Genomic DNA, 27,886 nt, shown 5'->3' with positions numbered 1-27,886 from the left:
CAAATGCTGAAATTGTAACTAAAATTTGAAATTTTCTCTCGTGAACATATCTGTTGGAAAATGAATAGCTAACATAAATTTTTACTGTTTTATTAGACATTTGTTCTTAAGAAAGCAACATATAGTAAGAAAGTTAATTTTAGTTTTTTCTTTTATTGTGGTAACAATGCTTTTTTTTGGGCCTATTTCCATATTTGCAGTATTAATGTGTGCTACCAAATAAAACAGGCAAATACACAGATTTTATCTGGAGAGAAGAAAAACAAAGCTTGTATTTTGAATTTAATCTCTTTATTTTAGATTTGATTTGAAACATTAAGACTTTAAGTTGTGTTTACAGGTTATGCACTCTCTTGTACTGTTATGACTGACGTTTTTTTTTTTTTTTTTAATACTTTATCTTATATTTTATTTGATTAGCTATTTTCACCAATTAGGCCTAATAATAAAAGATGTTTAAACGTCAAGGCGAGCAAGATAACTAATAGGATACAGTCTTGAAGAAATATTTGAACAGCTGGTTGGATCTGAGATGCTGTGCTCAAGTTTGTAATCAATAAATGACCCTCTCATGTTTATCACTTATTCCTCGTGTTCCCGGGGCACCTAATTGGTCTTTTCTCAGTTCGCTGAGGCCCAAGAGGAAAGAGAGAGCATTGCACTCACACCAAGCACCACTCACTCAGTACTGGTCCTCTCCTCGCATCGCCTCTCCTCTTCCCATCTCTCCCCCTCTCCTCAAATCAAAAGCAGAACAGATGCTGGAAAAGCAGCACATCTGTCCGGTCGCCCTGCAACAATAGATCGCATCGAGCTGGAGTCGAGGCTGGTCATGTCAGCGCGCGAGAGCTGCTAGAGATCCGCTGTGTTTTCTGGCTTCGCCTTTCACAACGGCTGCCGAGGGAGGACCGCGCGTCTGTCTGGGTTCTCCAACGAGAGGAGAAGATGGCCGCCATTAAGATTTTAACCAGCGCGGGGCTTTTCTTGGCGTTTTGCGCTCTGGTCTTGTTGGCTATGGCCATCTGCACCGATTTCTGGTACGAGACGGATGCTCGGCGGCATCGCGAGCGCTGTAAGAACTACGCAAACAAGCGTAACGATCCCGGATACATTTACATCTCAAATCACAACTTGCCTCTCCAGATGCCTCCAAAGGGCTATGAGAGGAAAGCGACGGAGGCGCGCGTGAAGCGGCACGCTCCGGCTTCGGCGACGGCCATGGAGTCTCACTGTAGCCGCCAGTTCAATTCCACGATCTCCGGTCTGTGGAGAAAGTGCCACCGCGAGGGCTTTGACCTGGAGACCGAGGATCTCATTTACAAAGGTGAGCTGCTCTCTGTGTTGAGGTGCTTCGTCAGTCACTGGAGCCTCTGTCCAGGCCGTTTTGTTTTGAAGCGAACGGATGTTCACGTTCATCCAGAGGTAAATTCCCCACGACTGTTATCGATGCACTTGGCCATTAGGTTAGGTTGCTTCTTTTTGTTTTCACCATGCCTACATGACATTAACCTCCGCTTAGTGGCATTTCCTTTTTTAGATGCTGTTATGAAGTTTAGTTGGAAAGCGATGTCAGTAGTAAACTGGGAATGTGGAAGGCCTGATCAGATCAATGTCGCTATCCGAGGTGCTGAATTCAGTCTACCTGTGTCCTGTGTGAAGACGGCGCAGATATCTGCTTACAGTATATACCACGAAAAGGTGCACTTACAGACTATTTAATTCTGCATTGCTACATAAATGCATTAATGGATCGATGACAAATAAGCATGTCTGAGATGATTTAAAAAAAGCGATTTAGAAGAAGAGACATGGAAACCTGAATGTTGTTCACACCACACTGATATGGCAGAGTTATTCCTTTTTTAAATAATAAACATATATATATATATATATATATATATATATAATATTTTAAAAGAAAACTTTTTTGCAATCTCTTAAATTACACCACCTAGATGGTTTTGACTTTAAGCTCCACAAAAAAAAGAAAAAAGAAAAAGAAAATATATTTTAAATTTAAAAAAAAATGTAATGTAGTTTTGAATGGCATGTCTGAACAAAAAGAGGGTTTGCAGATCTTTATTGTTCTCTCTTTTAAAATGTTCTCTGTCATGAAGTAGGCAGTTTATTAAAGGTATTTTATTTGTTTTTTAAGTGTTTTGCATCACTGTTTTCACTGTTTATTTTATTCCTACCAAAAAGCACCAAGGAGCATACCTGATTTTTGTTGTTCTTGTTGTTTGTTTTTTAAAAGAGCATCTTGTCTTTGACTCTGGGATTCTGGGATGACAATGGAAAAGTTTAAGGCTGCTCTGATGCTGAATCATTTACACAGAATCAAAGCAACACCAAATGTGTTATGTAATGTATGTATTCTAAATCTCATGTAATCAAAATGCTTAAGGTTGACAAAAATAAAAATAAAATACAGGAGGAAGGACAGTGAAATACACTGTTGAAGTGTGAAATATAAATGTAGTACCAGCGAAATATGAGTATTGGTTTTTGTAAAACAAATTATGATCTACTCAGATAATACTAAGATAAGGAATGTCTATACTATATAGTTTATCAGATAACATTATCCATAAGATGATTAGACTTAAGCAAAATGATCATATTTTACTTACCCTCATCATATGAATACTGATCTCATAAATAAGAGGCTTACAGCACTCGTCTCTACCGTTTGGTACAGTATTCTTTGATAAAGATCACATTCCACATTATGTTCAGGCCTTAAATATTAAGTGTGAGCTTTTACAGCAGCCATTTCTCTTGCTGGGTTGCAAAGAGAAGGAACGCTGCTCACTTGACCATATCTTCATCAATAATTTGTTCATTGATTTTCCCAGGTCACCCTAAGTGGCTCTGTAGATGTCATGAATGATGAAGTAGTGATGGTGTGGTGTGCAACCACTCCAGTTAGACTGTGAGCCAACACCCAGGAATACAATGCTTCCAGATTTGTAATCCAGTGTATTCACCAACCCTGCATTATCAACACAGTCATTTTTGTGTTCACATAAAGCAGCCAGAACATTGTTCTTGATCATCCCAAATGAATACATTTGGTCCTAAATTTAAAAACAGTACAAAATACATGTTTACTTGTCCTAATGTTTAAAAATAACTGAGAACTGTAAATCCACCAAAGCACATTGACAGTGATCCTCAGAGAACTGGAACAGTTCAGACTAAATCCAATGAATATTGTACGCCATGTGTCCACTTATCCAAATTTAAAATGCTTTAAACATATCAAAGTGCTTTAAAAATCTGAACGAGACTAAATGTTAAGTATCTTTAGAGAGTAATTTATCACAATAGAAGCATTAACATCAATAAAATGAGCAGCAAATTTGATGTTGTTGTTTTTTTAACTGATCTGCAGGGTATTCTTTTCTTCTGCAGGATATTATTTTCTTTTCTTTTAACTTTAGTTCAATTAATTTGAAGTCTCTTTGTAGTTTCCATCAGATCACAGATATTCTTTTGTTTTTCATTGTTTACACAAATAAGAGTGAAAATACATGCTTTTTCTTCAGCAGAGGATGAACAGTTGAATGTGCAAAGTGTCTTTGTGACAGATTTCCAGGCTTTGATGTCTGTTTGTGATTATGACATAGCTGACATATTGTGAAGCTGTCACAATATATTTGACACATAGATATGATAAACATGACACAACTGCTCAGCTCACGACCAGGGTCTGTACAAATCACTTCACCACAGATCTGTACAGCAACAAACTCAATGCCTTTCGTGCCTTTGAGTCTTTATAGAAAATACTTCAACAAATCAATTGAACAGTCCAGTTTCTGTAAAAACTGTAATTGAATGGCAGCTCATCCTTTTCTTTATCCTTGACCTCCCCTCTCTCGTTTTGTCTAACTCACATTATCAGCGATTGACCCAGCGTGCTTCTAATGACAGAGAATCCAGTAAACCAGTTTTACACACTCAAGTGCAGCATTTGTGCTTTATATTCTGTGGCGATTAAATCATGTTTAAACTAGGCTTTTTGATGTAGCAGGATGTGGTCATGCTCTGATGGATTATATGAGAACCAATTTGTTGTGGTTAGTCATTCAGTTGACTGCTGTTGCTGAAAGCAAGTTTCTGCTTCATCAAATCTCTTAGAAGAATATGATTCCTATTAGTGATGTGTAAACAGGTGATTAATATCATCCTAGATTAGCACAAAGCAGAAGTTTCATAATATCCTTCAGGTTGCACTTATATACTATACATGTTGGAGTTTTTGTCTGGAGACCACTTTTACGTGGGTCTTGTTACTCTGTGTCCTGGTCTGGATCTGGGTCTTGGCTTATGGTCTCAGTCTGTTTTCAGAAAGGCCACTAAAATGTGAAATCCTTTTGACTTAATTGTCAAAGTTAGTAGATTTTTACAAAAATAAACCAATCACTTTTTTTTTTAACCATTTAAAGGTTTGTTTACAAAACATGTTCATGTTCTGTTCAATTAAACTTTTGCTTTTGAAGTTAGAAGGTAGAAAACTCCGGTCTCGCTTTGACCCAACTACACTGTAAAAAAAAAAAGTTGAGCCAACTTAAAATTTTAAGGCAACCAGCTTCAGCAGATTTTTGAGTTTTCTCAACTTGTCGTTTTAAGTTTATACAACAAAAATGTGAGAATAAAAATAAGTTGAGCAAACTCAAAAATCTGCTGAAGCTGGTTGCCTTAAAATTTTAAGTAGGTTCAACTTTTTTTCTTTTTTACAGTGTAGCCATGCTAACCTTTATGTGACATTTCACATTATAATACTCATATTAATTTTGAGAAATGCTACTTGGGAAACTTGCTGGGGTTTAACGTATATCACTGACATTCATTTGACATTTTCTGGCTGTTTGAGTAGATTTACTGGAACTATGTATAGTTAACACTTTTCTGTGTGCTCCAAGCTTACTTCCAATTTTAAGTTCAGTCAACAAATTAGATTTTACAGTGGCAGTGACAATGTATAGAAAATTTGAAACTATTCAAAATAAAGGTTTAATTGTTGGGAATCTATGGAAGCCCATTTCTGCTAAAAAATAGAAGTAATTGCAACTTTTTATCTCATAATTCAGACTTTTTTCTTGCAATTCTGAGAAGAAAGAAAAAAAAGTCAGAATTGTATTATATACAGCGGGTAAAATAAGTATTGAACGCGTCACCAAAATATATTTATAAAGGTGCTGTTGACATTAAATTTTCACCAGATGTCGGTAACAACCCAAGTAATCCATACATACAAAGAAAACAAAACAAATAAGTTCAGAATTTAAGTTATTCATAATAAAATGGAATGACACTAACGAAAGAAAGGGAGTTTCAAAAAGGCATGGAAAGCCAAGAGACCAGCTGAAATCTTTCAGTAATTAGAAAGCAACCCTGCCCCTAGTCAGTGGAAATTATTATTAGCTGCTTCAGTCCCAACACCTACAGTACCAGGATGATGAAGATGAAACAAGGGTGGACATTTCAGCAAGACAGTGATCCCAAACACAGCCAAGGAACAACTCTCAATTGGTTTCAGAGAAAGAAAATAAAGCTGCTAGAATGGGCAGCCAATCACCTGACTTGAATCCAATAGAAAATAAGAACTAAAGATCAGAGTTCATAGAAGAGGCCCACAGAACCTTCAAGATTTAAAGACTGTTTGTGTGGAAGAATGGGCCAATCACAGCACAGCTAAAACACTGAGCGATATAGAGGCATCCAAACAGAAACCCACTCCATGTCTTTCATCACCATCACTTAGTCGAACAACTGGAAGAGTGTCAAACCATACCACGCACGTTGCAACACTTATGAATAGAACATGAATGCCTGCTCTGAGTTATGCAAATCAATCCCAGACCAAATCATCAGCTGGATGAAAGCTAAAAATAATGAACACAAAGTTTACCTTGAAAAACCCCGCGCAGCCTGTGGCGATTGAAATGTATTTGTTATGCAAGTCACTGCAACATTTCATGCTATCTGATTTACATTTGAGGTTCTCTGATAAAGATTTGCATTTTTACCCGATTAAGCCTGTTTTATGTCCAGAAGGAGGAAACCTTATGAAAGAAAATGACTGTAGACTGTTTCCAACTTCATGAAGTGCAAGTTAATTATTCTGAGGTTTAGGATTCATACATTTCTCAACAGCGAGGAAGGCAATCAGCACTAGACACACACAACACACTCACACTTATGTCATTCACAGTGACGCAGAATCTTACAGTGCCAACCAAGTGCTTGTCTTTAATAAAAAATACTATGTAATGTTATACTGTTTAGGAAATGCTGTCTTAACTTTCTACTGATGCATGATGGTTATTTTATTTTATTGGCATGTTTTTTGTTCATTATTTAAGTAAACAAACATAACTCTTCCCTTTAAAAATAGTCGTTTTGCAGTCATAGGCTTTATTTCAGTGACATTAGTGCAGTCCAAATACTGAGAGATTTATAGACAGCATGAAGTAGGTATGTTTTTACAGCCTGGTGCTCTAATTTTACATGAAAATCAAATCAAAATGAAATGCAACTCTGACATTTATGACCCTGTGCATTTGATCATATGCACCTAATTGCTCTCCAGGAAATAGTTTAATTAAAGTGGATACAAGCATGGGCCTCTTGTGGCATTTTGTGATCACAACAGACCTGCTGTTCCTCAGGAGATTAACGCCTCGGACTGATTTGCTTTTCCTAAACAGTCATTGTAAATGTCATTAAAGAGTATACTTCTGTACAATGTTTGATTCGTTGTTTTGTTCAAATAGGGTTGATTCAGAGATGCACCCCTGTGAAGTATCATTACACCTCTTCAATCCTGCCTCGAAACCTTCCTGTCAACATCACCAAGACCATCCGGCAAGATGAGTGGCATGCCCTGCGTGAGTCTGACAGTCTCTTCTTTACATGTGTCAGATTTACAAAATTCATGTCTTGGGGTTTGAGCTGTTCATTATTGCATAAACAATTGTGTCTGTGATGTGCAATATTCATGAAACACATATTTTACGTAGAAAAGATTGTAACTGATCCTTTCCTAGGAATATTTTGGTCAAATATGGCCGTGGCCCTACAGGCCAAACGCTTTGTAGAATGGATGGATTATATTTTTGTAACCCTCCTTTACTAGACATCTTACAGACACACTTTCAGACACTGCCTTTTCGACCTTATGTAGGCTACACTAAAAAAGATTCATTATTTCACTGAAAAGATCAAACATTCTATACTGCCTGGCAGCCTGTACTGATGTGAATATTTCCTCCTCTTGTATAGATATACCTCTACCTCTTTTGTAAAAGAAAGAAAGAAATTATTACTTTTATTATTAATGACGCATTAAATTATTAAATGTTTAAAGTCACAGTAAAGACAGACATTTATTAAGTTACAGAAGATTTCGTTTTTTTAAATAAATGCTATTATATTGAACTTCCTGCCCATCCAGAATCCTTAAAAACGTATCACAGTTTCCACAAAATTTTTATTTTTTAAAAATGCAATTTTTCAATGGTGGTGAATGGACAAAATACTTTGTTCAAGATAAAGTATAATAATATGTACAAGAAGTAATATGCATAAAAAAACTGATCTTTTATCATTGATGATTATTTCCTTCCTTTTTTTCAAATCAATAATTTACCTGGCCCGGTGCAGTCAAAATTATGTGCTTTTTATTTATTTTATTTGATAAGGTATAATAATAGTACAATGGTAATCGGTTGCTTTGTTGGCAAAAGTTTTGCTGTATTTGTTTCATTCCTGCCTTTGTAAGTAATGTGAAATAATAATAAAAGATTGAGAATGCGAAAGTAAATATTTAACATGCGATAGAAGTCATCACTAGATGCTTGCAAGCCCTGAATGGTAACAAACGGGCTTAATGTTGGTGTTTTGTGCTGCAGATCTGCGGAGGATGACAGCAGGTTTTGTGGGCATGGCTGTCTCTATCATCCTTTTTGGCTGGATCATCGGAGTTCTTGGATGCTGTCAACAACATGATCTCATGCAGTATGTAGCTGGACTACTCTTCCTCATGGGCGGTAAGAGACAGAGTGTGTGTTTGTGCGCGTGTGTGAGAGAGAAAGAGGCGGAATGTGACTCGACTGCTCAATTTTGTCGCCATCTAGTGGCTGTTCTTTTATCATTCAACAAGGTGCTTTGAAAATAGATCAAAAGCTTTGCATCCTATATTTGTGATCTAAAAGGAAAGGGTGTTTCATGAATGTTTGATGATACATCTCGAGTAATTTCCACTCTGACAGGAACCTGCTGTATTATCTCCCTTTGCACGTGTGTGGCGGGCATTAACTTCGAGTTGTCGCGTTACCCACGTTACCTGTATGGCCTTCCGGAGGACATCAGTCATGGGTATGGCTGGTCCATGTTCTGTGCCTGGGGCGGACTGGGTCTCACCCTGCTGGCCGGTTTCTTATGCACGCTGGCCCCTTCTTTAAGCAGCCCTTTGGCCCGCACCACAGTCCACAAATCCAGGCACGAAAATGGGACTGTGTGATCAGAGACTTCTGGAGCAACACTGCAGCAACATTTTCACAACATGTATACAGCGTCTACGTAAGGACAAAGCATCTGGCTTATTCATCATCATGCAGTATATTGACTGGATCATTTCTCTTTCCATGTTCCTATGACTCCAGTGGCTCTCGGGCTCTTGTTGATCACCGTTGTCAACACAACTTGTGTACACCGTCCATTTGTTTAAAAGGTTGAAGTCTGTAAATGGCCTGAACACTGCTGATAAAGTCAAATGGAGACACAAGCACAGACCACCGAGCATCTTCCACCATCTCACATGTTTCACTCTGGTTCTTTGTGGCACAAAAAAAAAAAAAAAAACACAATGAAAATGTTCACCGCTCTACTTCTTAATGTAGAAGCGAGCTGGAGGCGACTGCCTTCTCTCCAAGAGGATAAAATGGTGCTCTCTTTTCAAAATCACACAACTGCACAGAAATCTTTTCAAAGACATCAAGACGACAAATAAATCCACGGTTTTTCTTACAGCTGACGGACGGTGGAAAGAGGAGCAATGGAAAGGAGTGATAAAAGTATTTCTGTCGTTCAAGCTTTGAGAGGCACATTTCCCAAGGCCTCAAAGAGTCTGTATGTGTACAAATACTTTGTTTTGTCTAGATTTCAGGTCTATTTGTATGAAATTATGCTTGGGATACAAATGGAGCCTTTTCACCCTTTGTTATGATTGTAACGATCGGTGACATGGCTGGCTGTTTTGAGGAATCTGACCAAATTTGAAGAATTTCTGGCTTGTGAATTACCAACGTAATGAAAATGTTTGTGGGGGTATTTCTGAACATCATTTCTCATGAAGGCTTATTGCTGTTATGAGCACAACATGATTAGAATCAGAGTTATACGAGAGCTCAGCACCTTCCAACCACAGCTGAATGTTGCTGAATAGTTGCAGCTCGGGCTGCACATGCAAGATTTTGAAGGAAATTGTGAAGTGAAGATAGAAAAGCATTATGTACAGAATTTAAATCAAGATGATGGATTGCAGGTAAGAGTGTTTGATATACAGTGCAGTACATGACACACAACAAGCTATAATGTTTACATCATGTAATGTTTGTACTTAGAGGACTCCAACCAAACAATATTTTAAAAACCCCAACAGGCCTGGAGGTTTTATTCTAGTAATAATCTAGTAATATCTTCTTTTTTTTTTTTTAAGTGAGTGTTTCCACATTATCATGAATAATTCATATTGATTCTTCTCTCACCAATGGATATCATTTATTGAGGATGCTACTGTGAAAAGCACAGTTACCGTAAATCATTTACCAATGCCTCACATGTCTTTGCCAAATGTACATTCATAGTCTCATAGACCTCCACAGAACCCAGATCAATTCTTGAGCACAATGTACTGATGTTGATATTCACGGTGGGATGTAAGACTTTAAGAATGACAGATACTGTGGATGTATTCTGAGTGCACAATTTGGGAAATAGGAATGTGTTTGTAAATTGTCATTTGAGGGAAACTGTGGAGTCCAGTCATTTTAAGGGTAAAGCTTACAGCTGATTGGCACAAACATTTATGTCATAGACATAAAATGAACAAAGGCAAAAGAACAAATCCCTTTAGGTAGATAGGAAAGTGTTGTATTGAGTGTGACCTTTCTGATGAACTGCAGATCAGGTATTGACTGAAAATATAGTGGCAAAGAAGTAATAAACACCACTTGGGAAAAGTTTTGTGTTAAACGTCTGAAAATGTGAATGTTTTGGACAGAATTTTAAAAAAGAGCACAAGAACAATGTGGGGGAAAAAAGCTTTTCTAATAAAAGCAGCTTCAGGTGTTTTATGGGGAGATATGAGAGACATTTGTACAAAAGCTGCCATTTTCTTTGGCAGCTGAAGTAGCACCACTTTTTTATTTATTTTTGGGTATGAACTGTTTTTACTGGTTCATTTCATAATTACAGCAGGAGAAAACAAGTATCATTGTCTCGCATGCCATCATATTGATTAATTTCAGTGTATTTAGATTGTGTCAATTTTTTTAAATGACTTTTATTTTATGAAATAAAATGTTAGTAGCATTTCATCACGAAGTACTTTTCATTTATATTTCATTCTGTTTTTTATTAAAATAGTTTTGAATGTTATAGCCCACCTGGGCTTCAGTTTGACTTGATTGCTAAATTAGCTAAGTACATACTTGGTGTAAACAATTACAATAATAATTATCCTGAGTACATGAATGGAAGCATGAGGCAGGTGGGTCATGTTTAATACACTTTCTATACTGTATAGCTATATGTTCACATTATTCTATACGAATTTTTACATAGAAAGGCAATGTTGCAGTAATGCCACGTGTACTGAAATACAGTTAATAATTTGAAATAGGACACCATCTAGAGGATCTTTGTGGAATATGTTCACTTTAAATCCTCATTCAGAATACACTACAGAAATGATTTGTAAAGTCAAACAATCAGCACAACACTCATAAATCAGAATTAAAGGTTACAATAGAATAAAAGGAAAGTAAATCAATATTGGCTTTCCAGTAAATGATTCAACAGAGATCCTGCCCTTTATGTTTTTAAAATTTAACATAAGAAAACAAAAACACAGGGAGATGAAAAATTCTTAATATCTGTAAACGAAACCCAGGAGATACAGTATGAGATACACTATATAAAAAAACATATGGGTCAATATTATTTTGTGTCAGGCGAGATTTTACATCAAATGGTGACCCAGCACATTATCAAAATTTTATATCATACAAAAGTAAAGAGAATGTTCTTTAAAAATAAACTTTAAAATGTATTATTATAATCATGTACTGTATAGATTCATCAGTATGCAACATTAACTGAATATGTAAGCAATTTTCTTTCAGCTTGCATAGTTTTTTGTTTTCTCCCTTTTTCAAAAGCATTTCCATCCTCTTTATATATTTTTTTTGAGTCACTACCCAAAAGTTTGAAGACCACTGCCCTGAAGAAAGATGAATTACATCACAAAAAAAAAAAAAAAAAAAAGATCAAGCCACCCGGGCTGCTTCCCTCCTAGAAAAAAAGCCTGCTGTTGATTTAACAGAAGTAGCATTTACTGTGTCACATTACTTCTTGAAGCGGGAATGAGTACCCACGACCAGATAACTGTCCCGGGACAGCTCTCTCTTGACTGGGGACCTCCCGTTAGGCTTGCAGGTTTTGGTTCCAGGCCGAGCGATCTCTGTCATCTTACAGGGGTCATGCTTTGACAAGTAAGTACCAAAGGTCTCCCATCCACCCCCAACACGAACCATGGCATGTTTATCATTCAGCATCTGTAAAAGCGAGAAAGCACAAGAGAGAATGTTCTCCATCACAGCTCAAATCAAGGTCTGTTTTTAATATAATTCCTACAGTAAAATTTATGGTGATGGAATTAACTTTTTTTTTTTTTTTTTTTTTTTAAGTGTCAGACTCCTTTGTTTCTGCCAATAATGTCTTAAAAATTATTGCAAATCACCAGTGTTGGGCAGTAACTAGTTAGTAACTTACAGTAATAATAATTTCTGCATGTAACTAGTAGTGTAACTAACTAATAATATTTCAGTAATAATATTACAGTTACTATCCATAAAACAGCTAGTTACTTAGTTACTTTTGATGCCGGTATAAAATCTTTTTAGAGAATGAAACATTTTCTTATGAACTTATACGATTTATTTTGATAAAATACATCATGGAATATAACTGTATATGGGTATAACAGAGAAAGTATAGCTACAATTAGCTTCAAGCTACACATGACAATTAATGAGATTAATACAACACTTTTACTTAAACGTTACTATTAATCACTACTGAGTGTTTGTAATAACTTCTGACTGTGATCCAATGTGGATTTTGGTCAAATGATGAGGCAGAAATATATTGTTAGTAACATTTTAGAAGAATTTTATGGGCAAGATATGCAACTTATGTGAAGCGTGAAAGAAAAGTAATGTAACTAGTAGTGTAGCTAATTACTGTTGCCAGAAAGTAATAAGTAATAATATTACTTTTCAAAGTAGTAACGAGTAATATATGAAATGCTTTGAGTAACTAGCCCAACACTGCAAATTACAAATGCAAAGCAAATAAATTTAAAATAAAAAATGCTCACAAGTATATTTACCTTTTGTTTGTATTCACACTTTATGTCTCATATTACATCTGAAGCATCTGATGTTCCTCACTGATAGAATACAGCGGGGCTAAAGGCCCCCCTTAAGAAAAAATGTTCTATTCACTGTGCCTAAAACGTATAATTGCAGAAAAAATATATAAATACGTTGTATTGAACATTAATGGAGCAACAGATTTTGTGTGAAATAAATCATTCAAGTTGTTTATTTTGTTTAAAAATCGTATAAATGTATGAGGTGGCAAGAGGGGTCTTTTACCCCACACACGGTATTGATACAAATACTTCAGCTAAAATGTTTTTTTAAATAATATCTAAGATAATACTTGATCAAAACAATCATTTTAGCAAAGTTTGTACTATTTTCTGCTTATTTTGAAAAATAAAAGAATAAATTTTTGTTCAATGAATATACTGCCATTAAAATATGTTAATATAAAAAATATATTTTAAAATACAGAAACAAAATAATTTTAATAAGTAAAGATTCTGAAAGTATTGAAGAAGATACAATAACAATTTAATATATATTTCCAGTAGTAACGACAAATTATATTTTATTATATGATATGATTAATAACATGTTTTTAAATATGATGGCTTCATTCTAAACATGGTGATTATCTCTAATATGGACACCCAACATAATATATGATATTTACCATCTGAATCTAACCATGTCATGTCAACAAATGGAAAAGTCAGTCATCTATTAATTATCATGTTAATTACTGTGCGCCTTTTAGCCCCAACAGCAGGGGCGCTTTTTACCTCAAATACCATACTTTTACATATTCTTTCGTTAATTAAAAAGTGTTGCTTTAATTATCTTAAACAAAACTGAAAATCATAAAGACCTTTGTCTAGAAATATATGCATTAATATGAGCGATTCTCATTTGCTACTTAAATCTACAACACTTTAAAAAACGTAAAATATTAGATCAAGTAAGCACAGAATCAGCTTTGCGCTGCTGCGCGCGATCGCGTCAAAGATCATAAATAAACACGTGCATCTTGAAAAGCGGATGTTTTGGAAAGTGCTACGCCATGTTTTTGTGCCATCTAGTGGTTTAGACGAAAATAATATCAAAGGCGCCTTTTACCCCGGGGTACCTTTAGCCCAGTCGTACCCTACTGTTGTTTCCTTGGTAAATACAGTTACTACAGTAACTTCTGAAAAAAACTATCAGGAAAAAACTTTGTTGTGGTGACAACGATGCAGTCATAGCCTATTTGAATTATTTGAATTCGTGTAAAAAATTAACACAACACAAATACTGAAATGGTTTCCAATGTTTCAATCATCTTTTTAAACGTCTATGAAAATTCAGCATAAAATACACAATGTAAACATATATTTAATGATAAATATTCATCGTTCAAGTCTGAAAATGGGAAAAGGATCAAACTAAATGTACACATAAAATACATTTGAAAGGTAGCAATGTAAACTTCATATAGGCCCAACGATTTTGAAGGTATAAACCTGTTAGTCTCATTAAAAACCAACCCCTTTAGAGAAAAGTTACACCCATATACATAAAACGCTTGGAGTTTGTTTAATGATCTTCCTAATACGCTACTCCCTCCTCCCTCATAAAATATTCAAAGTCTGCATCTAATATGCAGCAGATCCGATGAAAGGCAAATGATCCCAGCCAGCAGAGAGAGAGAGAGAGAGAGAGACAGACTGCGCTGTTACAATCTCATTAAGCCTAATGAAACAGCACCTCGCAACACCAGCTGAGCACCAGCGCAGGACAAATCCACTCACACACTCGCTTTTCAAACACACACACACCTACGGCGCGTGGCGTGAACCTCGGCAACCGCTGCAGAGCAAGAACAAGAAACACGAAATAGAAATGCATTGAAACTGAGAACGAGAGCACAGGAAGGGTCACGTCTCCAGAGAAATGTGTCTCTGTCCCCTGAGTCACCGACAGTCATCTATTCCCTCCTCCCCTCCACCTTATCAGTCTTGACCCTCTCATTACAAAGCTGTTAAGCTGCTGGTAATACAACCAGATTTATATGTTCTGCACCTCCCACCCCTCCAAACCCTTTTAGCTTGATGCATCCTAATAGAGGGATATATACACGCGCGCACGTTTGCCAAGCAGGGTAATTCTAATTACCATGCGGTTTGATCAGTCTCAGCTGTTTCCAAGCAGATTAAAATGTCAGGGCTGACAGAGGAGGTGAAGGCGAGCGAGAATTAACAAATATACGAGAGAGCCGCGCGGGAGGGGGAGTCTGTTTAAGAAAACCCCGCGTCAGTCAAACCTTTATCGAATCTGACATGTACGTAAATAAAACGGTCGACACTCCGCAGTGCAGAATGAAAGTATGCGTTACGCACTAATTCAGTGATAGAGTGGGCAGTATTGTTACATTACGTGTTATTTAAAACGCTAGGCTATATGTTTGTTCTGGAAAAACCTGTGGTCAAATTCCAGTCTCTTTCCGCATTTTTCGCATTTCCCATTCGGCCTCTCATCTCGTTCTCATTATATATGTTGTCGGCGAAATTGATTTTTAGTCTTTTTCCTCTACTGAAAAATTGAATGCGAAAGAGTCGAGAGCGGCGGTGCTGTTGTAAACACACTGACCGCTAGATGGCAGAATGTAGCTTTTATATCCTTATTTGAGTACACATCCGCTGGGTAGGATAGAACTGTTCAAACCAGCTAGTATGTGTACTAAAAAACGTGAATAGCCTATATGCACACCTTTATTTTAGTGCAACATGTGTGGTAAAAGAAATGGCTGAGATGGATTACCTGTAATCTGTACACACACAGGAAAAGCTACAGAAATCTACAAAAGCAAGACCACCGGGGCCTTGTGGGTCTGTTTTGCTTTCTGCTTCCCTCCTCGATCCACCTGGATGAGATCTATATCTTAGCCTTAATTTGCCTTTTGTGTAGCAACAATGAAGAGTGAATATGTGCTTAATTACTGAACAGTTAAAGATGCAAGATAAACTTAGAGTGTTGAACGTGATTTCACCGAGAGCAAAATGTTCCTGGATCAACATCCTTGTTGATCCTGGAATAACATTAAAAGCAACCAATCAGAATTGAGGGATACGTTTACAGGAAATGTCCATTTTAGCCTTACAACCAGAGTTAGGTGCTTCTACACCTTTGTTATTCAACTATCATTTCCCTCTGATTTTAGGAATACATTACGGGTAGGGTTAGGGTTACTTAAGAGTATAGCCAAAATACATGAATGTATAAAGAGTGCTATAAAAGCATGTGACGATTGTATTCCTTAGGCCCTAGAGTCCCTAGAAAAGAGAGATTTGTCAGATAAACAGCTTTCCACAGTCAGTGTTAAAATGGAATTGTGCTTTCAAGTCAGAGCTGAAGAGAGAAGTATTCATGATCCCATTAACATCCCTGTTAATGACAGACAGGGCATGAATCATATTTCTTAATGATTCGCCAATTCTTCACCCCTTCTGCTACACAGCTCAGCTATTGTGATGATCTAATGGATCTTCCTTGTCTTTCATTTTATCTCAGGATATCACAACAAAAGTGAGAGAGAGAAAAAAAAGCATGAGAAATGATATTAAAAGCTCCCCTTCTTTTTCTCTTTGAGTGCTACAGTAAGCCTCTCTCTCTAATTGGATCTCTGACAGAAAGTAGCTGCTTTTCTTCCTCAGCCACACATACTGTTGCCCTAAAGGATTTGTCTGATTGAAAAATCATAAAAGGGAGGCGTGGAGCCAACAAAAGCGAGGCTGTAAGTCTCTGAATACATTCACACTGCTAATGACTTGATCAGTAACCAGCATATAGATGAATTCTGCTTGTATGGCAACTTTTGCTATCATGAAAGTACAAATCTAATCTAAAAAGGTGTCTTGTAACTCTTGCTTCAGATGGACCCACGATGACAATCATTGGTTGCTAAATAGAATCATCAGATTTTTTAAGTTCTCCCCTCCAGCTGAGAGACTACACACAAGTATTGACTTAGACTTGATCTATAGATGTCAATTTAAATGTTAGGTTAGTGTTTCTATGCAGAAAGCAATTAAAAGACAAAAGTCTAAATGAAAAAAGCAAGATAGGTTCTTATTAATGTTCACAAACAGCTTGATGGCTATTAATGTGACAGTAAACCCAAGTAGGTTGTTACATAAAGTGATCGTATTCCAATATGGCATGTAATGAGTTTGTACCAAATGAGACAAAGTTGTAAATCTGTTAACAATTTAACTAATCCCTATGGGGTTTTGATGCATTTGCCTTTTTAAAGGCTCAACAAAATAACATGCATGATCTTTTAGGCACTTTGAGTTTTAATATAAACAATATTCTATGTGTATTTTCAGTATGAATGAGCATTTTATTATTCTGTTGTTTCTTGTGCATTATTTGTGTTCTGTTCCGGTATATGTGAACAGACTTTTCAGCCTTGATCCTAGACATTTGTTAGTCTGAACCTCCTTTTTCCCTATTCAAAGGTGTGAACCTTTTCTTCATGTTGCCAGGCAACACCAGCTCCCATGAGGCTTTGCCTTGACAAAGTACTGTGTTCTCTCAGGTTCAAAACTAACATTTGTTCTTCTAAAGAAACATTGAAAGCACGGCAGAGCTTATTGACACGTTTATGCTTATAACAAACAATGAAACATGATTTTACATATCGCTTCAAATCTTTCAATTGAAACTATACAAATGTGGGCAATAATAAATATTAAATAACATTTTCATTCAGCTAAAGAAGGCAGTCTGCCGTGGAAAGACCATTACATACCCTGACATAGAGGACTTTGTCTCCAACACGATAATGGCCTTTTGGCTGCTTCTCAATGCAGAATTTGACTGGACATTTGCATGGTGGATCCTCTGATATCTGCCTCACCTGAAACAAAGCAACAAAGAAAACACGTTTTTGATTATGAGCTTGAGGTCATGCACCAGTACGCCAAGGATTGGAAAACCGCATACAGTGCATAGCTTAAAATACTCACAATCTCATCTAGCAGGTTACCGCTGCTCTTTTTCCCAGTAGTCTTCACAAGGCTGTTTGACGGTGATTGTGGTGTTGATTTGATGGGTGTCCTGATGGGTGACGGTGTAGTTGGTGAAGTTTGCTGAGGTTCTGACTGGGTGTTTGAGTCAGAGAAGATGGACGTGGACTCTGGGGGAGGGGTAGGGGCCAGAGGAGGAGAGGGAGAGGAGTCCAGAGGAGAGATGGATGAGGGGGTTGAGACTGGAGGGGGCTCTGGATCAGGAGGGAAATAAACAGGTGGGGTGGAAGGAGACGGCAGAGGTGAGGCGAAGAACATGGATGGTGACAATGACTCATCTTCCTGTTTCTCAATCTCTCTCTCGAGCTTGACCAGCGCAGGTGGCTCAATGCCATATCTGAGGGGGAACGTTTATTCAGTTCTGACTGAGAGATGGTTATAGGATGATGACGTGATATAAACAACTTTAAAGGATCAAAGGAACTCACCTTGAAGCAATTCTCGCAAGTTGCATGAGACACAAGCACACATCCCTGGGATGCTTCTGAAGAACTGGTGAAACACATACATTGTCATTCACACAACAAAATCTTCAGAGGCCTATGATGTCAGCTCAAACATATACTGTACCCTGGGCGTAACAATGGACAAAAGAAAAGGGCTTTGATGGACACATGCAAGGATTCCCAAAGCAAACAGACATTTGATATGTCTATTCAGCTAAATAAAATGAAACATTCTCAGATAACAGCATTATAACCCGGCAAAGTGAATGAAGATGACTGTTAGGGTAACCTTAGGTTTGTATCCATATTACTTTGTATACATATATATTATATGTTTATGTTTCAATAAGAAAAACATTTGGCGATTTTTATTTTTTATTATTTTTATTTATTTTATTATTGCTTATTTTATTATAAATGTATTATTTATTATTTATTTTTCTTACCCTGTTAGCAAATAATTTTCTTCTCACTAAATTTGGTTTAATTTTCTGAAAAATAATTATCTTGTTTCAAGAATATTTCAATATTTTTACTGGACTACAAGGCACAAATACTGAGAAAAAAGGCTATGACTTAATAGCCATACTAATCGCTGTAGAGGATTTTCATCCTAAACTAACAACAGTCTCATAAAGTCGTTAAAAGATGTTTGCATGAGCTTCCCAACCCACGAGCCTTTGCAATGCAGACGCAAAACGTTGTAGTCAAACTTTGTAAAGATAATGACGCTGTATCTTTGTTGTGCAGTGGAAAAGGGGAAAAACTCAAAGACACTAATTTGAGGGATAAAAAAGTTGTTGAAACTTGTATCATCAAGAACAAAAACAGAAATCTGTCTCCCTTACATTCTGACAAGGTTTGAATGTGTGAATCCTTATGAAAACAAAGAAACAATGGATAAATCCAATATAGCCCCATTTTGAAAGCTATGATTAATGTTGGCAAGATTAACAGTCCTAATAAGAAGGTATCACTGCAGACATGTTCATTTATGTCAAACAGTTCATGAAATCCATTTCAACAGATATGTGCATACATAAAAGTCAACTATGGGACTCAAAAAGACACAAAGTTAAATCAACTCTGATTCTGTCATTGCAAATGTCCCTCAGGTTCTAAGACTATAGTATTTCAGCCCCTTCTTAATGTAATATGACCTACAAACCTGTAAACCTACCAATACTAGGAGACTGATAAAAGGGTTTTGTTGTTTTTATAACAGTTATTGACTCAACACTATCTCGTTCTTGAATGCTACATTATTTTATCTATCCTCTCAAAACCTTTCAATGCGCACTCCTTTTCATTTGATCTATTATTGTATTGTATTATCTATCTTTGACCCTATTTTTCCATTCCCCATTTTTCCCCTGACCTACTGTCCTTTTATTTCTATTTCCTTCTCTTTCTCTCCATTATTCATCACACGGTGATGGACAGCGGGGGCCAAGGGTGTGATGCAGTGAACAGTGGAGTGACACAGATATTGATACTGCTTGTCTATTCAGCAGTTCTTTAGGGCAACAGCCCCACAGGACAACAACCTGCATAGACTGAAAGTAAGGCTTTTTGTAACTGGACATCTCACTTAATGATCTCGTAAGTGTAAAAATGAACAATGGAAACATTGATATTTCTGTGCTTAAAACCCAGTGTCAGATTCCTCAGGATTGTTCTTGAATTAACTCACAGATTTATGAGCACATGCCACTTGTGTTGAAACCAAAGAATCTAGTCAGCGTAATCACAAACACAGTATACTGTATATCTAAAATATATAAGCAACAAAAAATTTAAACATCTCATGATAAGATGCTGATTTGAATACTCACCAAGATCTTCAGATTCAAACAGGTGTGATTGCTCCACTCCGATTTTACGGCACCAGTACAGAAAGTTAGCTGTATTGTCTCGAGCAAAGAACGATCCAGAGGTTGCATCAGGCCGCCAGCGAATCACACGCCGAATAAAGGGCACACAATCACACTATGGGACACAAAAGAAACCAACTGAAATATATCTCTGATTAGCTTAGCATGTGCTCATTTGAATATTTTGCAGTATAAATAGCACGACAGATCATTAATTTTTTTAAAAACATATTGTTCAAAAATAAGCACTGAATCATGTGTTTGAAATCTGGGTAACACTTTATTTTAAGGTGTCCACAATACAGAGTAATTACCTAGTTAAGTACTCACATGAAACAAAATGTACTTACCAGGTAACTAAGTTATGAAACAGGTTGTACTTACAGTTTGTAATTATGTGCATGTAATAGGCAGCTACTGTTACATATGAGTCTGTTACACAGCTACTTATGTAACCAAAAGATTGTTACATATGTGTTGCAGACTTTATACAACGTAATTATAAATGTAAGTACACAGACATAAGCTACTTAAAATAAAGTGTATCAAGATTGTACTTAAGTGTACTAGTAGCTGTGTAACAGACTCGGCCTGTTACATATGTGTAACAGTAGCTGCCTATTACATCTACATAATTACAAACTGTAATTACAGGCTGTTCCATAACTTAGTTACATGGTAAGTACATTTTGTTTCATGTAAGCACAAAGGCTACAATTGAGTACTTAATTAGGTATTTACTCTGTATTATGACACCTTAAAATAAAGTGTTACCGAAATTTGCTTTCTTCTGCCAGTGTTAATTATTCTCTCTTAGTCTTCAGCTAAGAAAAAAAGATACTGATGCACCTCCACAACACCAGCACGCAGACACACAGGCGAAGGTCAAAGTCAGTGGCTGAAAGATTGCCAGGAAAGCAGTGATATATGTTGTGTCTCATTTCGAAGGCTGAGCCCTCTGGATGTCACATTTGTCTGCCGTATAAGTCACTGAGGCTGCCTCATTTCAGAAAAGTAACCATTACATTCCAAAGTATGAAAGAAATTCCAGCAACTCACGCCTCATGAGGAATACTTTTCTGAAATGAGATATCCTCGATGATGTATGCGACTGACAAATGAGACCTCTGGAGGGAACAGAATCGATTTATTTCGATCGATTTTTTTGAGATACAGCTAATTAGTGAGACTAAAGACCTGGCAATGATCAGACATGCAAACAGCTGACTTTGAAACAGTATTAGCACTAATTCACAATAATTAGCAATAATCTCACTATCTCAAATCACAAAAAAAAAAAATCTTTATTTGAGGGACAAAAAGCAGAGTCTGATTCCTCTGGATAGCATCATATCATTACTAACAGAAATTATATATTTCAATAAACTCATTACGATGTGGTTTATAAAATTCAAATCTATTTTAAGGCTCAACTTAAGTACAAGCTTAAGATCAAACTACACATAAATGTAATGTTTAATGCTATGAGCACCTTTCCATTGCTGGCCAGAATCATCTTCTCCTGTAGCGCCTCTGCAAGCTGACACAGGACGACACCAGTGTCTAGTCTGTCCATGAAGTTATCCACTGTTATATCCAAACCTGTGCAAAAAGCATTAAGAGAAACAAATGAGCATTAAAGGGGTCTCCATAAATGGAGAAATCAAAATTCCCTTGTTCTTTTCATATATAAGAGGTCATTGTGCTATAAAAACATTCCATAAGTTTCAGAACTCAAAACTATCTCGTTAGTCTAAAAACAACTTATATTGAAGCCAAACTGCTAAAACAGCAGGTTGTGGAATGTGCCACTCTATAATGTAATAGTATGGCTAAACATCTTTGCCTCTGCAGAAGAAGATCAACGCCTACTTCTACATCGCTGCCTGTTTTGCTCCGCCCACCAATTCACACACATAGTAGGTAAATGATGAAAGCACTAAACGCAGGTCAACACAGAAACCAAACAATAAATTTTATTTGATGAACTTTGTTTATAAAGAAGTACCAGACCACGTCAGTAAGAACTTGGTACTTTGTTCACTTCATTTTACCACAGATTCGTTTACAAACAAGGCAGTAACTGTTTTCAGTACGTGATCACTATTGCTTTGTCTGTTATTACAGATCGTTTGATATGAGTATTTAGGTGTTTTTAATCTAAATCACAGCAGCGTCCATCTGTGAAGGATGTAGGCTGTCAAACATACACAACTACGGTATTAGCCAGTCATAGCAGTGGGCGTTTACTTCCGAGTTTACAATCCACCACACCTATTCAAACGAAGCACTCTGATGAGGGGGGTCAAAAAAGGACAGAAAATAGCCTATTACTTCTAAATTATGTTTTTTGATTTAAAAATCTTGATAACATTATATGTGGACCTCAGAGAACAGTACAAAATAATAAAAAAGGAAGTTCATGACCCCTTTAAGAGAGAGATAAAGAATGATCAACAAACTTACAGTACTAAAGAGTAATGTTATAAAGGCACTGAATGATTATAGTGAATGAACTGGTGGCTATAAAATACATATTGACACTTAGGCTTACATACATTTCTCTACAGTTTTCATAGTTGTTGTTTTACCTTGCATACAAATACTCTTCTCCATCATTTATTTATCGCTCTTTCACTACCTAAGGCAACTTGAAGATGCCCAAAAAAATCCTCTAAGTACACTCGCTCTGAGATTCTCACGGCTGTGCAGACACATTCCTGAGGCCTGGGTGTTAAGTACATACAGATTCAAACACAGCAGTGGTACCGGAGCTTATCGTCACGGTGAAGGGGGAGTAGGGGGCCTGGGGAAGGGGAACACAGGAGGCGACGGCGGAGGGAAACCACAACAAAAACAGAAATCCTGATGTGCAGAATGACTGGGGCTGGTCATTAGCATAGAGCGGGAGAGAAGTGTGTAAGGAAACAAAGAGATCTCCTGCTGTCTGCCAACCACAAAGTCATAACGCTACCCTGAGATCAGCAGGAACAGGAAGAGCTGAGGAAGAGAAGCGTGTGTTAGTAAGAGAAATCCCTCATCAGCTTCTTTGGTGAAAACAACAACAACTCTGATGTTGTATCACGTCTCATCTCATTTCTCAGGATGTTGTGTCTCTACTGTTGGCTTAAGGGTTTTGTGGTCTTTTGACCTTTTTACATGTTGTGTGTTGCTGTCATCAAGCCTCTTCAGCTCCCAGTAGTATTAAGAGGTTCTGACAACAAATAACATAGGTCAAGACACATAGGGACACGTATAAGACACTCATATCCTTGTCTGTTTGAGAAAGGCAATTCCTGCTTTGGGGTCTCATCAGGGCATGTGCCATTGATCCAAGATGCAGAGGAATTTAGGGAATTCTATTTAAAATGATTGCCTGTAAACACCATGATATTCCTGATCTGATAGGCAGACCGAATTATCCTTACCTGTTGGCTTTAATCAGCAATGGGAATGCAGAGAATGGTAACCTTGAGATATATAGACATGTCTTTGTTCGCAAGAAGATTTAACAGAAAACTATCGTAAACGACGATATGGCAGTAAAGCTGAAATGCAAAACACAAACAGAAAATAGCATTTGGGAAGCACAGGCACAGTCTTTTCCTAGAACCCTGACTGATAATAAAATAAGTGGGCTGATGATTTCCAATTCACATTTCCTTGACACACTTGAGCTGTAGTTAGAAGTTTCCATGTGTTAAACTGCCAAATGTAATTTATGGTTGCTGTAAAAGACTCAATGTTGCCCTAAAGATTACATTTTTCCTACAATCAGCCACTTCTGGTTAACTACACTCCTACATGAAGGATTGTCCATATCCAGGTACTTCTCCATCCTTGTTGCTGGTGGTGGATGTTTTGAAAAATGTTTTTTTCTCCATATACTGTATGTTAATGGTGACCAATGTGGTTTGGTTATAAACATTTTTCAAAATATCTTCTTTTGTGTTCCACAGAAGAAATAAAGTCATACAGTCTTGAAATTACTTGAGGTGAGAAAATGATGACAGAAGTATCACTTTTGGTTGAACTTTACTTTTAAGGTCATTAGTTTACAAATCACTAATGCGTATGCAAATATGAACATGCTTTTATTTTCTTACCTAAGATTCTGTTAAGCCAGATGGCCAGATCTTCTTTCATGGGCAGTAGACTGGACTCATGCCTACACGCCAGCCACTCGTTGTACTGGTGCAGACAGGAGAGGTCAGGTCCTGGTTCCCGCCTGGGACTGAAGGGACCATTCATAATGACTGTAGTGCACTGCTGGATAGAGAAGGAAAGAGGGCAACAATATTGTTAGTTCAAGTGAATGTTGTTTCTAAAATGCTAACATCTTTCTTGTTGTTTTTTGGCTTTTTTAACGTCCCTTTTAATCAATTTAATGCATCCTTGATGAAAGTATTATTAAGTACCGGTATTATTAAATTAAAGTATTAATTTAACAACAAAAATCTTACCAACCCTAAACTTTTGAACAGTTGTGTATGTTTTAAAATAAACCAGGCTAGCAACTGCAATTAGATGAAATCTGTCACCTCTTTGAAGACATAATCTAGCATACATTCCCTCTGCAGCAATGGGCAGGCTGAATGGACTATTAAATGTGCTGCACATATGAATTATAGCAGCACATCTGTTCTCTCATTGCTTCTGTATATAGGCCAGTGTGTGATTTTACCTCAACCACTGCTAGATTTACACTGTACCTAATGATGCACATCTACCACATTCCAACTGTTCTTTAAAACTGACCAAAGCAATGAAAGGCATAATTGTGATGGGAATTAATGCTACTACTATTTTAAAGTCAGCTTTTTCCATGTCTAACTGATGCCAGGTATTGTACAATATATCATATGGATATGAAAATCTTCTGAAGAATATACTTACAATGAGGGAAAAAATTTGGGGAGGTGTGCACACAATTATTGTGCAGTAAAAACCATTAAGATTTGTCATGCTAGACTGGAAGGGAAAAAGGGCAAACACAAACAGACAAGTACCAGCTCAGGGTAGGATTTAATGTACAAGTCTTACTTCAGTCCCTGGCAACTGAAGAATGCTCTGTCCTGTAATTTCCCCCCTACTCAAGCAACTATTCATCAGAGGGGCCTTTCACATGTAGAAACATGCCCCTCTTTCCCATAACTGCCAAGGTTTTGTAAGGCAGAGGAAGGAGTGTAGACACCTGCAGGGCAGATGTGTGCAATCGAAACAGGCGCAGAGAGAAATAGTGGTAAATGTAAGTCCAACCCCATTTATTTTATTAAAGCTGGATGACCAGAAGCTCTTGTGTGAGCAGAGGGGCCTGATGTTGGAGAGCTTGCCAAGAGAAGGTTGTTGAGGAAGAGGAGAGTAAGACACATAAACTCTGGAACAATTAGGTGTTGTCCCCCACAGCACAGAGTGAGGGGTGATGAGATATTATGTATGTAAAGAGTGGTTCTATGTGAGCAGGGAGAAATCGTAAAGGAAGCTTTCATAAAAGGTCTACATCCAAGAAGATCTCAAGATCAAAGAAGAAAAAGAATCCTTTGTATCAAAGATTTTTATTGATACAATAGAAGATTGAAATAATACATGTGACATGAGTAAAAAGAGGATACAAAGATAGCTGGAACGGCAACTGAGAGATGAAGAACACAAATCCTATAGTTGAGTTAATGTACAAATATCCTGATGATATATCACTCCAGTAAAAGAACTCCTTTTACATTTCTACTTGAGTGAAAGTACCAAAAATATTTTTTGGCCATTTGAAATACTCCACTCACCTGTTCAAAATACATGATTAAATATAGTGAATGTCAAACCGATAGACTAGATCATAAATAGGTTAAGGCTCAGTCTGATGTTAATATGTATTATTATGGAGATCATTTTGATTCGGACAAAATCAAATCAGTGATCTGTGGAGACTTACAGTACTCCAACTGGATGAATCAATGAGTTGTTGACTGCTGCAATCAGATCAGGTGAATTCACTGATTAATCACTATCTGCATCCAAAAATGAGTAGGAACTTAAAATATCAAAAAAGTAAGTTCTATAATCTGGACATAGTACAGCTAGGCTGGCATTGTCATGTGACTGATCAACCACTACCATTCAGAAATCCTCTCCCGTGGCCTCATAGGATAACAAAGTATCCATCGGATAGACACTTCACAATCTTGCTGGAAGTAGTAGGTCAGTGGGGTACTTTTTGCCTACTGTTTTATAAATAACACTGTAAAAAGTGATAAGTTGACAACTTAAAAAAATTGAGGAAACCACTTGCCTTAAAATTTTTAAGTAAATGATAATTTAAAAAAATAAGTTAAGTGAATTGTCAAGTTCACTTAACTTTTTTTTTTTTTTTATTATTATTATTTACTTAATAATTTTAAGGCAACGGGTTTCCTCAATTTTTCTAAGTTAAGTCAACTTATCACTTTTACTACTCTTTTCACAAATTGCTTACTATATAAGAAATATGCATATTCGGTGAACCAGTTTAGTTGGGTTAAAAGAATCGACTCAAAAGAAAGATTCATTTATGAATTGAACATCACTTTTGGGTCTTTAAGCTGGTACTCTAAATAAAACAGTGAAATAGTGAAGTAAAAAGTCACATATTATTCTTTAGTAAATGAATTGCCCCAAAATGAAAATAATATATAACAATAAAGAAGAACAGATACTTGAACAATATATTTCAGTATACTGTATACAGTAAAAATAATGTACATCAATACTGTCCACAATTGTATAAATCTAGAATACCATCATGGCTTTAACACCACAATTCCACAATTATAGTTCAGTAACACGCCTGAACAACAGGTAGCCTATGGCAAATAAACTAAAGCAAGATCCTATATCATCTCATCATCACAGAGATCTGCCAATCAGTTTTACTGTCGATCACAACAAGGTCAACAAGGATGATGTAGAAATGTGCAGAAGTAATAGATAGAATTGGCAAAATGGATGATTAAAGAACAGCAAAACATGAACATGCCTTGAACTCCAGGCCCTCGTGTGTGTCAGTGATGAAGGCTGAGGCTCTTTGACCGATGGAGCATGGGAAGCCCACACAACAGGATTACAGCACACAGGTGCCACATTCACACCTACACTGCAACCTGACCATACTCAGACAGGAGGAGAGGAAGAGGTCTTCATCCAAACCCACAGACAAAAAGACGCTTTATGTTCACACACACACACACACACACCAAGATGCACGTAACACTAAAACACACACATACAGACTTATGCTCCAGTTCACTGCTGACAGATAGGTGTGAACATTCATTGATACACACTGACACAAGGCAACACATGAGATACAGAGGATCAACTGCAACCATCAATGATATTTTTCGTGCAAGCTCCTCATCAAACAGTCAAATTTTACAGGTTGTAATTGTGTCATCCACTCATGTTCTGGTTAATAACTTAGTTAAGTCTGAAAGCTCATGTCTGGGTATACAAGCTAAAACAGATACAAACTGCAATTTATAACTGCCATACCAATCTAAGTGTCAGGTTCAGGGTACGTCCAGCACAATAAATCACATTTCTGCTGGCCTGGTTGTCTGACTTCTTATACCACTGTTAAATTACAGCCATGAGTTACAGTGGAGAAAGGGCTTGATATTTATCATACCTAATTCTGGGTTGACAGGCAAAATGTAGAGTACTTGTTCTATCAAGGAATTTGGGTGTAAAGAAAAGATCTCTGCTTCAAAGCATATAGAAGAACACCCAAGGCAACTAATTTACTTCTGGAATAAATCCATGTATTAAAAACAACACAGAGGCTGTGT

General features: G+C 36.9%; 2 protein-coding genes across 2 annotated transcripts; one reads left to right on the top strand and one right to left on the bottom strand.

Annotated features, from left to right (window-relative positions):
- Window positions 1-644: 644 nt before the first annotated feature.
- On the top strand, window positions 645-8,876 carry tmem276b (transmembrane protein 276b). Its single transcript, XM_058782795.1, has 4 exons — window positions 645-1,324; window positions 6,783-6,896; window positions 7,920-8,057; window positions 8,280-8,876. The coding sequence occupies exons 1-4, from the start codon at window positions 946-948 to the stop codon at window positions 8,528-8,530; spliced, it is 882 nt and encodes a 293-aa protein (XP_058638778.1). The 5' UTR covers window positions 645-945; the 3' UTR covers window positions 8,531-8,876.
- A 1,881-nt stretch (window positions 8,877-10,757) lies between these two features.
- Window positions 10,758-26,278, bottom strand: gas2b (growth arrest-specific 2b). Its single transcript, XM_058782796.1, has 7 exons — window positions 24,173-26,278; window positions 21,559-21,668; window positions 20,028-20,181; window positions 18,175-18,238; window positions 17,687-18,083; window positions 17,470-17,577; window positions 10,758-11,846 (listed from the first exon to the last, which is right to left on the bottom strand). Exons 1-7 carry the CDS (start codon window positions 24,315-24,317, stop codon window positions 11,637-11,639), a joined length of 1,188 nt encoding a protein of 395 aa, XP_058638779.1. The 5' UTR covers window positions 24,318-26,278; the 3' UTR covers window positions 10,758-11,636.
- Window positions 26,279-27,886: the final 1,608 nt, after the last annotated feature.

Source organism: Onychostoma macrolepis, chromosome 07 (genome assembly GCF_012432095.1).
Source record: "Onychostoma macrolepis isolate SWU-2019 chromosome 07, ASM1243209v1, whole genome shotgun sequence".
Classification (NCBI taxonomy): domain Eukaryota; kingdom Metazoa; phylum Chordata; class Actinopteri; order Cypriniformes; family Cyprinidae; genus Onychostoma; species Onychostoma macrolepis.
This window is presented reverse-complemented; position numbering and strand designations above follow the sequence as displayed.